This window comes from Symphodus melops, assembly GCF_947650265.1.
Source record: "Symphodus melops genome assembly, chromosome: 8".
In the NCBI taxonomy this organism is placed as follows: Eukaryota; Metazoa; Chordata; class Actinopteri; order Labriformes; family Labridae; genus Symphodus; species Symphodus melops.
The window spans coordinates 25,956,460-25,974,727 of NC_136698.1; the positions used below are offsets into that span (position 1 = coordinate 25,956,460).

Here is an 18,268-nt window from a genome sequence, read left to right on the forward strand (position 1 = left end):
TATTATTATTATTAGTATTTTATTATTCCTTCACATATTAAAAATAAACAATATTATATAATAAATAAATCAATATATCTTATTTAATGGTAACTGCCTCTAATGGTTTTTGATTAAAAAAACAACTAAAAAATATAAAATATATTAACAGTGCAAACATAGTTTCTCCATATACAGTCCAGTTTGATCAATTAAACTCCATAAAAGCTGCACTGAAAACATTTTACTGCCAGCAGTTGTCTTTGTGCTTCGACAGGCTCTGCTAGCTTGCACTTTTTCTGGAGCCAAACAGGAAATAGATTTGAGAGAATCGAAAAAACTTGACACTACTCTGAGAATCTCCCAAAAAATGCCAACAAATATGGAGTACAATAATAAAATGGAGAACTTCAACATAAAGATTCTTCAACAATTATTAATGCCATTACATGCAAGTGTGCAAAGCTCTGTTGGCTGAAGAATCCAAAGTGACAGAAGGCTCAAAAGTCTGAACACTGGAGGTTGAGGAGAAGGTATAGAAACACTTCAACACGTTCTATGGCTGCTGAAAGTATTTGTTTCGTCACCACACCATGACATATGGTGACAGCATTGTGCGTGTTGCTTCACCCACTAACATGTTCAGTAAGGATGTCTCCGCGTTGGCATCAGTCGCTCGCCTCGGAGGCTTCTGTGAACTAAACCCTGCCAGGAAAATACGACTTCCTGCCATCCTGGAGCTGCCAGCAGCACTTTACATGAGCGGTGATCTTTGTGCCTGTAGAGTCCTGTTGGCATGTGCCACATATGTTCTTACTCACATGCTAATAATAGGATGACTCACGTGCACATGTTGTGATGCTTTCTGCAACTCAGAAGCTGTCTTGCTGTTTTTTTTTTTTTTACTCCCGTTGATTGATGATGCACGATTGATGATTCAAACTGTGCGTGTTGTTCTCCGCAGAATACCATTTTTCAACGTGACAATTTATGGTGTTTGGGAATTTGGTTTACTTGGCTTTCTGTTTAGCCACGCATGTCATTGAAGGCGTGCACATTTCTGCCAGAAGTTATTCTAGTCAACAATCAACTGAAGCCGAGGTCTTTCCTTTTACATCACCATGCCTTCATCATCACACTGGCTCCTGTTATCAAGACGCATTCGGGTCAGCTGCACCAAATTAGCGTCACTTTTAAGGCTCATTTATGCTCGAGGCCCGACACACACACACACACACACACACACACACACACACACACACACACACACACACACACACACACACACACACACACACACACACACACACACACACACACACACACACACACACACACACACACACACACACACACACACACACACACACACACACACACACACACACACACACACACACACACACACACACACACACACACACACACACACACACACACACACACACACACACACAGACAGAGACTTCTAGCAGCACTCTGCACTCTCTCTGGTATTACTGCACAGTGCAAAAACACCAGAAATTGTGGGGGCAGTGTTGAGCAGTGGAGCCAACATTTCAAGCCAGAACAGCAAAACACAACGAAAAAGGAATACTTTAGAAAATGAGAAAAGATTATGTGAGTTGGTTTAAAACTGTATGATGTTACCTGACCAGGACACACGGACAGACAGCTACAACTGAACAGATCGGACTGGAACACGCTCAACAGCGCCCTCTAGTTGGTGCATCTTTTTAAAGAGTGGTACAGCTTCAGGACCCACCACAGACTGAACCCATATTTCTCATATTTTACCACCAATCCGATTTATTTCATGAGGAATTGTGCAGTTTCGACCTCTGACGGTAAAACATTTGTGACAGGAAAAAAAAAAACAAGAGATCAAAACAAACGACCGACCAGATGAGACCTTTCTGGTTTAAAACATAAAAACAGCTTTCTTTCTTAAAGGAAGCTTAGACTAGCTTTAACTGTGTCACACTGCATACAAAACAAACGTTCAGTGTCCTCACCTCTATCAGCTTCATTCATAGCTTTATACTGTAAACATCACATTCTAAAAATCAGGCATTAGTCATCGCAGTAAAAACATTTTGCTTTGAAGCAAGGTCAGACCTTATTGACTCTATCATGAATCACAGAAAGCAGCCAGGTCAAACCCCCCCAGACTTATTACGTGGCCCACACTGACCCTGGTCATAACACCAAATCAAAGTGGGAATAAAACAAAACAAAAAACATAAAAAGTGCCAGCTTGGATCGAGCTTGAGCCGCGTCCTACACTTTACACTTGAACTTCTTCATTCATCTCTTTAACCTGCAGGTCTTGCCCTCTGCACTGGCTCCAGGCTAACTGGTGCTACTCCCTCGGTAAGCTAATTCATTGCTTTCAGTCACGTGACCGGTAGGGAGGCCTCGAGGGCAGAAAGAGCTGAAGACCTGACAACCACTAAAACCCGAACAATAACCCTTCACATATGTGATGTTCACATAATATTAAGCAGAGAATCCTTCTTCTTAAACCAGCAGGATAAATGTCGGACAGCTTTATGTATTTCCAATGTGGCAGCTTGTTCATGCTGCAGTTTGGGAATTGAAAAGCAAGAAATCAATCCTCCAATAATCGAAGCCGGGGCAGGTATATTAGTTAAGACAAGTTTACACAACATGTTACGGCAGGATGAGGAGAAGTATGTTTTTTTGTTCCTCTAAGTGACAGCGGTACGTCGAATGTAGCATCAAAACACATCTCCTCTCTGGGTTTTCGTCCTCTGATTAATTTCTGTAGAAGAACAATCCGGGCTTTTCTCCTCGTCGGATCGCACAAACGATCAAACCACAGCTGAGTTTGCTTTATAAAAAATAAAAATAAAAAAAAGTTTTCCGTAGCCTGCAGTGGTAGTAAACCTTCTCGCTTGTCAGCTGTGTGACGTCATGAGATCGATATGACAACATGAGGAGCGATCCAACTAGGTTTCTCGTTAGCTAACTAGGAAGTCCTCCATGGGGAACGTAACAGCTTGTAAAGTAAACATTTGATAATTACAACACTAAACATTCTTCTAGTTTTGCACTCTTAGCCATTCACTCCACACTTACACAGAGATGGAAGAGGATGCTATGCAGTGTAAAGTTAAGGCTCTTCACAACACGTGCCCTCCACCTTAACTACTGAAAAAAATCATATTTATTGGAAAGACCTCCTGTAGTGGAGGCTCCGACACGCAGGTGGTCACAGTTACAAAAGTATTGTCAGTTGCATGACAGCATGTCAGGGCAGATTCACTAGACCACACGTCCAATCCGTGACGTGGAAGCAATGTCCGTTGTTTGGACACATTTTGTCTTCAGTAAAGACGACAGAACAGAAAGATGTCAAATCAGAAAAACAGGTATTCAAGTGATTCCATGTCAAGTGGTCCAATGTTAAAAATCTGCCCCACTTCACCATCTCAAATGTGCAACATGTTAGCTCTGTAGGTGCTATAGCTCCTGAGGTACAGTAGATCCCATTTTCCCCCCAGACAATGGACTGGTGTTTTTCGGAGGCCTTTCAGTGGCTGTGTGCTTTGTCGTGCTAAAAATAACAACACCCATCTAAATGTTCGCAAGGATTTAAAAACTGAACTTGGTGTTGTTCTAGCATGTGTCATCGAAGTCTGAGATGGTGAGGTGGGACGCATTAGACCACTGAGCACGGGATGACTCATGATTGACTTTCCGCTGTTTTCGAGAAGTTCATTTCTACTTTGTGTCGTTTTCATTCAGCGATGCTTTGAATTCATTTTGAAATATTTAATAAATAACCAGAAAATAGTTCATCAGATATTCACTCTGTCATTAAAAAACAGAACCCAGCTTTAACAGTCGAGCATATTTAATGTAGAGAACGTGTCAGTGAACCATGAGGGCCAAAAACAAAATAATCGTTCATTGATCGGAATCAAATCGAAGTCAAATAATAAATTAATTAAGATACCGATTTAAGGTCATATCGCCCAGCCCTACTTCCACATGTGGCCTGACTTAAGTACAGGTCAGATCTTCACTCCTTACACACATAAATCTCCTGAGCAACCAGACCGCCATCCAAAGCCATCAATAAAGTTTTGACTCTCTTCTTACAATCATCTGCTCATAGATTGGCCGTCTGTCACTGTAAATCCATTTTAACATGCAGTCTCCACGTTGACCTCTGTGAACACGGTGCTGCATGTGAAGTCTTTGTTGTTGCTCTTATGTGCATGCAGGCCAGTACAAGACTTCATAAAGGAGGCGGATTCAGGCCACATTTTAAAAGTATGACGTGAACATTCAAACTAAAATATCACATCTGAGCAATAAATCGAGATGAGCGTTAAGGCTTGCAGGGGGAATGTAATCTCATTGGCACAGAAGGGGAAAAGCAGGTATTCTTGGCATACTTAGTTCTGTGTCCTGTGGGTGGCAGGCTTTTCTCCTGTTGCTATTTATATCAATGAAAACACATGTGTGATGCATGATGCATCAACTCGTGACACTTTAGCATTTTTGCTTTAATCCTCCTTTTTAAAGGACAGAAAAGGACATTTAAACATGACCTGAATATGTGAGTTTTCTGGATATTAAACGTGTTCACAGCCCTGAACGTACACCTGCCGTTTCCTATGTTAACACTATAATAGGAGCTCATTTTAAATGTGCAGTGTGCAAAGCAGGCAATTAGCTTAGCAGGTATGCATCACGTCAGCTAACACAAACATGGCAGGCGTAATTTTACCTCGAGCTTTGCAAGTCTACAATCTGTGTCAAATGCGTCTTTTGAGATGGAGAGGATCCATCTTCAGAGATTTTTACAGATGCAGAAGACGACTCCTCTCACTAAATATCTTCCTGTAGCAGCCACCCCATTTGATAAAAGGCTGTTTTTATAAGCAGTAAAGAAAATGGTCCTGGAGTCTCATGACTTATCGTCTCTGGGGCAGATACTTTTTTCAATGAGTCAAAGTACTTAAAAGGGCTGCGTTTACACTTCTCTGACTCTGGCCGAGGTCCAATCATAATGTAGCCAGAACACCTCCGCAGCCAGGGCCGGGGCTTTGCATAATTCTGTTAATCTCCAGCGATTGATTTCCACATATTAAAGATAATTGCTTCAAACGGTCTAATCTGAGTCATGTAGCGGGCTGCCTGAGCAGAGGCCGGACGCTGTCAATGTTTTACCCGAGTGCCGTCAGAGCGGCGGGGTAAACGCGTTCACAGGATGATAAGCCCATTCAGGGTGTCGCTGTGTGTAGTGTGCATTCCTGAGAGGTGTTCCACGCTTAAATAAACACTCGCCACAGCTATGTTTACCTCTCTCTCTCTCTCCTCTGCGTTTCCCATACAGCCATTCAGTGTTAATGAGCCGCCTACGGCTGTGTACAAGCCTAATCCAGGATTTAGATTAGCTGCTGGAAGAGACGCCTTTTTGTGTTTGACTCCCTTCAGGGTAAAGTTTCAAACTAAATACAAAGTGCTTCAGGTCCAAGAGTCAAGGAGGAGGACAAACACATACAAGGACTCAACAATCACACCCTTAAATCAACTTTATACCAATCCTTTGAAACTTTCTTTTTTCCATTACTTCTGCAGAATCGATCATCCAAATAAAACTCTGCGTCAGATTATAACTGCATCACGTTTTGGGTAAATATGCTTTGAAGTCATTGACATGTAAATGTAAAGATTGAATTGTATCAGGGGGCTGCAGATGAAAACTAGCCTGCGTGGCTAAATCTGGCACATTTACATGCGTGACTTTGTTGCTGTTCTCAAATGAATGTGCGTTGTCCCTTCTAAATAGAGAAATCAAATCAAAAGAAATCGGCACACACACACCTCCAGTTTCAACACACATACACACACACCTGTTTAGTGTGTAAGATAAGAGCCGTGCTATGTTAACCTGCTCTGTAATCTACAGTGAGCAAACGCTCCTTGTACCGTGTCAGAAACCTCGGGGTCAAACTGGAGCGGGCAGAGAGCTGGATGTGGTCAACAAAGTGAACTGACAAAGAAAAGCGCAGCAGCAGCAGCAGCAGCAGCAGCAGCAGCATGTTGTCAGCACGGTGAATGAAAAGGCACAAGCGTGACTTCGTCCTGCGGGGTTTGATTCACTTTTAGATGTAGAATAACGAAGTAAAGCGCTCATTTCTTATCAGTCCATGTCGATATTTTCATTAACGAGGTTCTGTAGATGTTGTCCAAACGGCCTCATCTCTGATCATCATGTGTAGCTTTGTACCACTGTAAAGGTGCCAGTACTGATGACTGCCTTGTAAATATGTTGAAAACTTAAATAAGCATTAAAAGCACTGATCAAGATGTGAACTTTAGAAAAGTCTTATGGTGGTGTTTAAGGATCATGAATCAGAAGGATCATCACTCAAACAGCTGTGAGGATATTTCACTATAAGCTCAAATAATAAATCCTCCAAATCAGAGACAAAACGACAAGAAAGAAAACATCGACTGATAATAATATGAAATAAAGTGTTTGAATATAGTCAAGCTCTGCATGCACTCATTACACCACTGGGTTGAAGACCTGAGTATAATGTTGATTTTTTTTTTTTGACACCATGTTGAGGAAGTCACATGAAACTAAAGCGAACCATCAGATAACCTTTCATTCAGAGTTTTAAGAAAAAAATTAATCTTTTGGGGGGATTTTCTTTGGATTGAAGAGAGACCCAGGTAATGTGTAAAACATGAAGACCAGCAGGTAGACATAGACACTTTTTAATGGCTAATGTCAGACATATTGAACAGTGTGATCGCATGTCGTATCGTGTAATTTCTCATAGCGTGCAGGAGTGTCAGCTGCAGTAATCTGTGTGAAAATGTCCACCTCAACATGTCCCCCCCCCCCCCAGAGGACACTTCAGATTTACAGCCAACAGGAGTAAATCGAGTGTTTTTTTAAGGTCTTCGTCACATCAAACGCCAACTCAGATTCAGTCATTGGACGTCTGGATCTGCAGAAAAACAAGCAGCTTGAAGCCCTTAACGTTTCCCCTGAGGCGCGTAGAAAAGACATGAATCTGCATTATTGCAATGTTAAGGCTGTTTTTAAAACACGGTGGGCTTATTCTTCAGATGATGAGACCCCTTCTGACCACTCGAGAAAGAAAGATAAACACTGAACTGAACTAATCCTAAAAACAAGCAGGACTTCACAGAGTCACACGGAGCTGTACCACGTCACAGCGTACCAAGCTGACTCCTGTGTCGCTACGTTACAGAGCAGGGCTCTCCAACAGCTAGCTCACATGGAGGTTTACTGACTGTGTAAGAAAAGAAAAGAAAAATCTGATGACAGTAAATGCACCATTTCCCACCATTCATGTATTTGGCCCATAAAAAAACAAACAAGTTTAAAGTCGTAATGTTTTCTTGGAAATTGATGTGAATTTATGATTTTAGCTTTTTCAAACATGTACAAACAGCTTAACTCTGCTGATGTGTGTTGTGTAAATAAATGCACGCTATGCGACGCAAGTAGCTTTAAGCCACTTTCATTTTGTCAAAGTCGCTCTCGGATGACGAAAGGTCGAAGACCCCCTTTATATATCGAGCATGTGCAGGGTGCACACACACACACACACACACTACTTTCCAGTGGCGTCAGTGAATACACTCTCTGCACATTACATCCGTTCTATATCTGTCCCCGGATCTTTCTTGGATCTAATTATTCCTGTTAAATACACGCACTGTATGAACTAAATTTGAGGGGCGTGTCTCTGGGTGATCAGTACGTTCTGAAAGCCCGAGCAGCTGGGACTCAGTTGCACTCCTTACATGCAGACAGCCATTTTCTCTGGTCAGTGCATTCAGTCACAGCAGCACCAAACCCCTCGATAAGCTTGTGTATTGTTCTGCTTTGTAAGTGTCGGCATGTGTGTGTGTGTGTGTGTGTGTGTGTGTGTGTGTGTGTGTGTGTGTGTGTGTGTGTGTGTGTGTGTGTGTGTGTGTGTGCCGATGCGTGGTGTGTGTGTTCATCTGTGCGCCCACGTCTGCATGTACGCACAAATAATTATGCAGCATGGAGCTGCGAGTTAGCCCTTGAAAAAACATGTCAGTCCATTCACAGTAACAATACGATATTTCCAGATGGCACGGCTCCACATTGATCTGCATCCAGAGAACTCATCCCTCAGTGCTCTCACACGTCCAGCAGGAAAACTTACCAACACACATCCCATCAGAGCTGCATATATCATAGAATCTCAAACACACACACACACACACACACACACAACAAGCCCACGTATTGAGCAAAATGCCAGACTTCCTGGGGATTGTTACTCCTTTGTTATATGCCTGACAAATAATTAAAAACAAAAAAACAGAATAAGCTAATTAAAAAAAAGATATTCCAAAGTCGAGCAATGAAAACACAGCGAGCTTTAAACAGCATGGTAAATACATCGCAAAACAGAACTCGTAATGATCACTTTTGTTCTCCGTTCTCCAATCAGAAGGAGGGTCAACTACGACTACTGTGAACCGGATTCAGTAAAGTAAGTAACAATCCAGCTCAGAGGTTATTCCAGACAACGCTGATCATCTTTATGTTATTTTACCATTAAACAGGGAACTCGCTGACATTTCCACCTTACAGTGATTCAGAGCTGAAGTATGTGGTGCATCTTCTGCCTCTGAGGGACACAGCTGGAAACACCAACAAAACAACATCTGATTATTTGTCATGTTTTGAACTCATCGGAGTCGGAGGAGTTGCAAACTTTTCCGCTGTCTGACGCCGTTTCCTTACAGCGTGCACATGTTAGATATCGCATCACATTGTGCAGCATGGTACTTCCTAGCATAGCACTGTGAATTTTAGTGTTTTCTTTGCAAACAATACATGATGCGGTGCTTTTGTATTGAAGGTGGACAGGTGTGGCACTTTGTATTGACGAGACGTTGAGTCAAATCAAATCAAAAATAAATGTTTCCTCCTGTGTTAACACAGGTCACAGCACAGCGTCTTAATCGCACATGATTATTAAATCACAGCGTCACCTCCACTCAAACCTAACCTAAAACAAGCTCACAGGCTTTGTGCAGTGAGAAAAGACACGTTTGTCCCGTTAGACACCTGCGGGGCCTCGTAGAGCCGTCTCCCTCCTCGCTCCTCTTCCATGTCTCAGCGAATCACAGGAATGGGAATAATAACCGGCGGTGTGTTGCATGGTGTCGTTTTGTGCCGTGCAGCTCGCAGGCTGTTGGGACAGTCAAACAGGAAACGATTTAATCAAGCTGATTTTGTAGCTCACGCGTGCGTCGCATGCTGTTAGGTGTGATGCTGCGACTTTAAAGCGTGTCGAAACCAAATTCAATGAACGAAAGTGGATGATTCAACTTTTTGTTCATCAGAAACGACTTTATACTTTTACATTTTATGACTTTATCTAAACTTTTTTTTTATATTAAAATAAAAATCTGTAACACCTCAGCAGACCTTTTGTCCAAGAAGCCAGTCTTCCTTTTGAATCCAGACGCTGCTTCTGGCAGCAGCAAGACGAGCCTCCGAGCTTCTGCTCCCTTTTGACCATCGCACAGCTAAAACGCTCAACTTTGGGGAAAACAGTGCACTCGACAGCGACACTGTAAATGATGATGTGTCAATCACAGTGGGGGAGGGGCAGGGCAAGCTCCTCGACCTTCACATCCTACATGCCACCTGCAGACACTGAACAACATGTACAGATCCCACATACCTACTGTACAGGTCTGTTGCTTCAGCCTACTGCCTCCACACCAGGTGATCTAACGAGCAACGACATCTTTACCTCCGTGGATATTCTGTATCGTAGCAACCACAAGCTGCCAACGCTACTGTGTTTTCAGAAGTGCATATAAAGCTGAGTTTTCAGAAAACATTCAGCGTGTCTTTTCCAGCTGGTGACCCACAGAGATCCAAACACTGACTGTTTTCTTCCCTTTAGATTAGCACCTTCTGCCCCTTCTTAATTACACTTACATACTTCAGGGGCTTCTATAACCTACAGTACATGCTGGTCACCTACAGATTTAATCCCAATGTTGACACACAGAGGATTCAAATCACAATGTGTTGATTCAAATTAAACATCTTTCAAGGCTGTGCTGATACTGATACTATACATTAAATTATAATTTAGCTCATTTGGATATGAGCACGTGGGTTTTTTTTCATCACTTTCCATAAATTGCCTTTATTGGCAATCACTGATATTCAATTGATGCATCAGTGCATCCCAACGACTTGTACTCATGCTAAACAGCGAACATCTACCTAAACACAATACAGTATCCTACATACTACATCTAAAAACACATTCACACATTAAGTCCTGTGCATCAGCAGCACTCACTCATTTTGCACATCTGAAGAACATGACATCAACTTTCCATCCAAACCAGAGAAACAAACCAAACTGGATCCAGACTGATGATTTATTAATTGTATATTGGACAATATCCACGTTTTGATCCTCACGCACAACCAGAGCAGTTGATGCGTCTGTGGCTTTTACATCAAATGTTCGGATCAAGTGTTAAATCAAAGTCCTCATTCGTTCAGGATGATAAATATTTGCTCTGATGGTGACAGATTTGTAGCACAATGACGACGTGTCGCAGACAAAGAAACAGCCTCCGTCTGTTGTGTGGACCAAACTGAGGTCTATTGATGGGAGTTCTCTTGTACAAAATGGAAACACTGGCATTAGCAGGCGCCTGGGCCCGGGATCAATCAGTCCGAACAATCAAGTGCAGTAATTATAGGCTGTGATTCCGGCTTAAAGCCTGACTTTTCTTCTTCTTTTCTCCTCTCGCTCAACATCGAGTCTTGCACTGCTGTCCTTTTCACTCCTGACACTTACAGCTAACCTGTCTTCGTCAGAAAACCCCGTGCTAATGGAGACACAGAGGGAGGTCATCGCTGCAATACAAATTGTAATGAAGGCAGCAGATTGCATGCTGCTGAAGCATCAAGGATTTTGATGAGGAAGGCTCAGAAAGTGTTTTGTTTGCTTCAGATCTCTGTAAGTAGGAGGCAGTTAGTCTCTCTTATTCATGCTGGATTGTCGTCAAATCGTGGCGCAGCCTCTTCCTTAAATGGGCTGAGATGACAAAGCTAGAACTGCAGTGTGGGTCGCCTGCTTTTCATAGCCCTGCCGTTTTTTTCTTCTCATCCTTTTTGTCTGAAACATGAATTGCTTTCATGCTAAATGGCACATTCCAGCTGTGTTTACGTGAGTGGAAAAAAAAGAAGTGTCAGAGGAGAGGAAGAATTGAATTTGACAAAATGTGTTGCTATTAAAAGCAGATCCTCTTCGGCGATTAATCCGAGCAGAGACAAAAGACTACAACTAATTATCAAGGCATCCATGGGAGCCACTTAAAGCATTACAGTAAATCTACAGCTGTAAATGGACGCGGATTACCCAGGTGTGTTAAATCCAGTCACCTCACATGAACCGTAAACAGATCCGTGAGCTTCAGCAGGTCAATCTCAGCCTTCTGAGCAAATGTCAACAAGTCACCCTTTAGTCTGATAAACACACAGAACACATTGTCTATCCGTGTGTATACTGTATGTACACAATGAGTAGACCGAAACCTACACAACAAGCTCAACATGGAGACAGGTCAGGTCACATTATTTCTCATTCATTTGATCTTAAAAAGTGTTCAATCATGTTCTCAAACACACTCGAGTCCAAGACATTGAACACAACTATTTCTCGTTGGAAATGAGTCCAGATTTGGAACTGCTGAGGTTTTTTTTCTGGGCTTTAAGACCATGAATGTGGGACTTTATAAAAAAAAAAATTTAAAAAAAGAACTGTGCGTGTTTTAAAGAAGTAACACGCCAGCTGGAGCAACGTTTAGGCTCAATGACAGGTTTCTAAAAGTAAGAGACAAAGCTCTTGAAAAAGTGTCAATGCCTAAAGGCACAGTCAAAGAAGTCAATCTGTGCTAATTGAATGACAGCATTGTTGGTTTGTAGCTGGTTCATGGAAAACTGTTGAACACAGGATAAAAAACAAAATCACCAGATTAAATTGGCTTTTTGCTTTTATTCTTATACATAGTTTTAAGCTCATTCCAAATTCTCAGGGGTTTTTTTCCCCTAAAGGTGAAGAAGTTTTTTCTTTTACAAGGATGGATGAATGAAATGGTTTAACACGTGAGGTGGTTATAATGACATGTAAAAGATCTTACCTTGTGTCGGCACTTCAAAACAACACCATAGGCACCTAGGAGAAAATCAAACCATATTTTTAACTGACCAGGACTCATCTTTTTGAATACTTTTCCAAACTACAGTCATGACAGAACAAAGAGTTTAGAGAGTTAGATCATAAGTCCAGAAGCTGCGAAGTTCCTTTTATTTCAACATTTTGCTGAAGTTCAAGTGGAACAGACTTTGAACCCTCTTTGTCAAAGCTTCTCATATGTTCACATGAATTAAAGAAAAACATCCCCCACATTAAAAGGACAGGTGGCTCAGAAAGTAGGACACAAGTGTTGGCAGACTACTGTAGTTCTGATGTTATCGACCCTGGCAGTCACACACACACATCCCCCCGAGGGTTCAAGAGGAATTCATGGACTGAGCAGCAGGCATATGACAAACTGCTCCGTGCTCCTCCAGCAAGCTCATCAGAGCTACAGGAAGTCATGTCGGCTCTACAAGAGGACACTTGCATTGAAAAACAGCCTCTCTGACATGCTTAGGGAGAGTAAAGCCCTGTTTCCACCGAGCGGTCCAGCTCGGTTTATATCGGTACGGCGTTTCCATAGACTAATCCCGGGAAAGATTCCGATCTGTATCGTCCCACTTTTTGGGACCCTTCCGTTGGGGGGCCAAGAATGTGGAGCCGACCCGAAAAGGTGGAGCTAAACACTGCAGTCTGCTGATTGGGTGAAAGAATCTTCGCTTCCCGTGTTACGTCAGCAAACAAAACTCCGCCGTGTTTAAACCAGCTGATTGTTTACGTGTGTATTTGTCCTCGCCGCACACAGCCTTCTCTGAAACAAAGCTGGATTGAGTTCTTGTATTAAAGAGTCACATGACAGTGACAGAGGAGATGAACTGCTGGATGTTTTCCAGCATTGGTTTTGTTTGTGTGGCGTTTTTCTCCTTTGTTGAGTTTATTAGTTAGCGGTTAGCTAGCAAGCTAGCACTTAGCTGCTATCATATGACACTATTCACATAGCGGCTATTGGCATCCGGCTTACAAGCCGCCTACCAAATAGGGTACGGGTGGCTGTGGAAACGCAAACGGGATCGGGCTTAATCGAACCAAACTGTACCGATCCGTACCGGACTGCTGTGTGGAAACGGGGCTTAAAAGACCAAATCTGAGACAGAAACCTGCAAACATGTTGTAACCCTGCACGAGGTTGAGTCCTAGAACGGTGGTGTTTCACCGATGCATTGGTTCTTTGTTTCACGGTCGATGATTGTTAAAAGAATTGATCAACAGTTTCAGATTCATTAGATTCAAACATGACAACATTGTCAAGGCTCTTGAAACTCTACCTTAGGTAACCAACACACGGCACATTGAATATTTATCCCATCCAAGGAGCTGCAGCCCGTCAGCTTTCGTTTTCAACTTTCTTCTACTTTTCTCTGTGCCGCTGAATATATAAGACACAAACTGGCCGAGGACCTTCATGTAGTTGTTGTCTCAAAATCTTCTAAATTTGCTACATTTATCCTCAGTTTTCTGAAGGTCTTATTATTTTCTGTATTTTGTCATCAGTGGATTGAATTATCTGAAAGAAAATCAAAAGATGAGCTTGTTATCATTTTTAATAAATGTCAAGAGGACTGAAACCAACTTTTGGCAAGAAGAATATTTCTAAGCTTACTCTGAAATCTTCACCAAATGAAAAAGCTGCTGTTGGCGGGACGGTGCAACGAGACAAATCCATGCTAATACAGGAGACTTAAAGATCCCAAACAAAGTGATTTTATGTGTTAAAAACAGAAAAACCATCACAAGTCTTCGTTTCCATCCTCACGAAAGGAGCTCGATATAATTACATAAGACTCTGTGTATTTGTAATAGCCGGATTGAGTCGACAGGCTGCACTCAGTGCTAAATGATTAGCAAAATTGACTGACCTCAAGATCACTGAGGAAAAATCCATGATGCTGGATGGAGTGGAGCACACTGCGTAATGAGTGCAGGGGGCAGAGAGAAAACCTTCAACAACTTCACAGTTCAATGTGCCGACTTGCTTCCAGAACAACTCATGGCCACTCGGCCCTTCAAAATGCAGCTCAAACTTTCCCTGTGTCTTCTAGGGACACATTATACGCACATTATAAAACTTCTTGGATGTGGGAGTATGGGTGTTAAAAACTGGGACAAGTGGGCGTCATCACCTCAGGGCTTCTGCCACTTTAGATCAACCAAGAGGCTCGGGAAGGTGGGGGGGGGCAGTGAGGAGCACGTCGAGGGGATTTTCACTTCGAAACCACCCGGCCCCGCTGATATTTACAGCAAGGACAATGAATCCGAAAAATCACCTTTCACAACACAACAAAAAGAAAAATTGAGGTCACCTCGCCTCAGTTTTTTTTTTCCATGTTAAAATCCTTCCTCGTGAATTAATATTTTAAAAATTGCCCTTGACCCGACTGAGTTGCACAGTCATGAACAGCACATCGGGCTTTTAACAGCCTTGCTCCACAGACAAATTGGATACAAACAATCAAATGATTGCTCACTAAAAAGCCCCGTGAGTGCATGTTTCACCGCACATCATCCGCTGAGGCCAGAGGCTCGACTGGACTCACCGCTGCAGACTGCAAACAAACAAAAACGAAAAAAATAAATGTGCTTCATGACGTGAAGAAACGCAGCACTCTCACCTTCACCCACAATCCCAAGGACTTCAAATTTATTCATCACATCACCGATGTCAGGGATCTTCATGAAGTCAAAAGGTGTGATGCGTGAGATGCATGGAGCTCAGGCAGAGGGCGGGCCCGGCTACAGGATGGCATGAGGCAGCCAGCTGTCGGCTCCTGATGGGAGTGTGTCGGCTCGGAGCCATAATGTCCGCTGCATGCCTTCTTCAGTGGCTCACCATCACCTGCACAGCGAAAACACAAAACAACATGTCTGACTTTAAAACATTCTACTTCCCTTTAAAAGAGCAAAAGTTAAAATGCTGAAAATAAAAAGGGACGAGACGAGTCAAGCCGATGTTTGATTGCATGAATGCTCAACAGAGAGAACTATTAAAGAGTTAGACAGTAGTACAACAATGACATGAGACTCCACAGCTCTGTGTCCTCCAGTTAAAGGGGCACTTTAGTGATTCAGTAATGCACTTCCATTCAGCTGGAGGAGCTGCAGGAGTCAGAGAGAGGAGCTGCAATCAAAGAAGCAAGAGGGAAACACTCTGGGTTTCAGGTCCTGAGTTCCTTTAAACTGAAACCAGGATGTGATGCTAGTAAAAACCAAACGACTTAGAAACAGGCTTCGATACCATGGCAACAAACTGACACACAGTTTTTGCTCGAGTCTTGTTTTGTCATGAGCTCATATGAAAGGAAAACTTTTCCACACAGCTCAGTGCAAAAACATTCATTCAACATCTCTTTTTGTCTCACTGCAGCTTTTGGTTGAACATAGGACCGATCAGATGTGTGGTGTTTTTAAAAGCTCTGGTGCCTTTTGATTGTATTGATCATTCAAAAAAAGGAGATTATAAATCAATGATATCAGAAAGTTTTGAAGTACATTAGTATTGAAAATGTTTTTAAAAACCCTTTCTAAGTGCATTATTTCACACTGATTGACCAATAGGGTATTAGCGGAAATGGGGAAGTTTAGAAAAACTGAGCAGAGTATGAGTTAAACTTTGCAAAAGCAGTGAGAGGGAAATCAAAGTGAAAGTACATCTGTTTTGTAAATGTAACAAACCAGTAGATATTTCAGGTGGATGATAATTATGAGGAAATCAGGGCCTTTAACATATGTAGCACGCATCATAGAGAGGCACATCTCTTAACAGCTCCTGTTTATCGTTGGCCTACAGTTTGATGGACACAGCGTTTCCAGCATGGTGACTTCCACCCATGGGCTTTTTTTTTTTAAAGCTCCCTTCAGTAACCGAGACGTCACTCAGGCTTTGTTTTTTTTTAACAGTCCTGCCACCATTTCCGCTCACGCTGTCACTGCATAGCTGACTGCCTACAATTTCACTTTGGACAACAAAAAGCAGAGATCTGGTTAGCAGCTTGTAATCCCTCTAAAAGCCGTGTTTCTTCCTGATAAATACGCTTATCTGTCGAACTCGCTGAAAACAGCTGATAGCACGTTATCTGTCAAATATTTGAAGTGTCACGCCTATCTCTCAGGATAACCCGGATGACATCCACAGATAGCCTCCATGACGTCATGAAGGTCAACTTTAGATCCTAGAAAGCATCATAGAGCCCCAGAGGACGTTATACAGTACAACTACTTTCTCGGCCTGGCTGCTTTTCAGTGACAGGTAAACAGACACTTTTGTGTAGAATCAGTGAAGGGCTCTTTAAGAAAATGTCAGTAAAAGCAAACAAATAGAAATGACAAATACACCTTTAATTGAAGCCTGGAGGTTAATGTATGTTCTGCAGAGTGAAACAGCACCACAGAATCTGTTAATGCGATGAAGAAGAACCTCCTCTGGTATCCTCACACTCTCCTCTTATTGAATCAGATAAGACTCCTGATACCACTCTCTCCATTTCATCCTCTCCTTTCTGGGAAAAGCTCAAGGACTCGTGTAGCCTACTCACTCTCCCAGTCTCCTACGGTGCTGTGGGCACAGGAGCTGCTCATCAGTATGCAAAACCTCGGCACCAAAATAAACTCCGTCTCCCTGAACACTAAACATCGCTGCGTGGTCTTTTACTCCCTTATCTTACTCAGCCACACACCATCGGCTCAGGTAACCTGGGGGAGGATGATACAAGCCTCAACTTAAAAAACACTGAAGGCTGCAGAGAAAATGCCTTTGGTCATCTGTTCTTTTCAAACACGAGTGCGTCAGAGTGCTTCCTCCATGCAGTGGCATGCAGCCTATTGTTTTTCAGAGCAGATTTTAAGCCAACTGCTCTCCCAGGCCCAGACCTAGAGGGCTAATATGATCAGGAATGCACCGGGCACTGCCGTGGATCGTATATTTCAGCTCTATCAACAAAACTATGACTCATGCGTGGTAATGGAGTTAATCTGTGCAACTGAAAATGCAGGACATTTACACCACCTCGTTTCCTCAGTGTGCTATCATCACTGTAATCTACGCCTGATATTCATTATCGCCACACTTAGACACAGTGGCATAAAACAGTTGGATAAGCTTACATCAGTGCATATTCAGGTAACTTCACAAGACATGCAGGAAATTAGAGCCGCAAGAAACAGCAAACACTTACATTTATGTTGCAGAAACACACACACACAGTGAGAAAGTCACAGCCTTCAGGAGGAACACCTGTCATTCACCTGTCCTGTTGCTCCTTCTGTCACATCCAAAACAGCAGATGTACTCACAGATACACGATAGAAATGTTGCTGTGAAATGACTCTTTTCACAGGGACTGTATCTAAAGAGCGTGTGTGCGCGCGCGCTCGTGTGTGTGTGTGTGTGTGTGTGTGTGTGTGTGTGTCAGCTACCACTGCCCACAGATTAAATTGAAACAAGCTCCCACATTTTCAATGCAGAGCAACAATAAATCCAACAAGTCTGACATATAGCAACACTCAGGCTCAACTTAGTTCCAGGCTGACTCACATAAACAGCTTGTTTTTAAGCCTGGACTCTGCTTAGTTGTGTTGAAATCATGGTAGTTCTGCCTGTTTCACCGAAAAATAAAAATGCACACAAAACCGCAAATTCGCTTAAAACAAACCTGACGCTGGAAAACGCTGCTCCCCTCGTCAGCTCCAACAGAAGACATTCACACCATAGAAAGAGGATTCATGCACACTGATTAAATCAAGTACTCACTCAGTCGGTGTTTGGTAAAAAAATGATGGGACCTCGGCCCATAAATCCACCCACAAACGGAGATATTTTCATTGCAGCACGCAGCTACAGTAACTGGATCGTGCGGGTTGACAAGCTGCGAGCACGATCACCCAGGCAACAGTTTGAGCGACGTGGCGGCGACCAATCAGAGCGATTGGAACGCTTGTTTATTTCAACGCCTTCTCCGTTTGCACCAATCAGAGAGTTGGACGGTGGTTAAAAA

General features: G+C 42.7%; 1 protein-coding gene across 1 annotated transcript in view; it reads right to left on the reverse strand.

The window, feature by feature from the left end:
• The window catches only part of LOC306827939 (cyclin-dependent kinase-like 5), a 44,043-nt gene extending 26,025 nt beyond the window's left edge, over nucleotides 1-18,018 (reverse strand). Inside the window, 4 exon segments of the mRNA XM_079350066.1 lie at nucleotides 12,223-12,257; nucleotides 14,891-14,963; nucleotides 14,965-15,114; nucleotides 17,927-18,018. Of these exon segments, the coding sequence (XP_079206192.1) occupies nucleotides 12,223-12,257; nucleotides 14,891-14,963; nucleotides 14,965-15,075 (219 nt within the window). The 5' untranslated portion in view covers nucleotides 15,076-15,114; nucleotides 17,927-18,018.
• Between the last annotated feature and the right edge of the window lie 250 nt (nucleotides 18,019-18,268).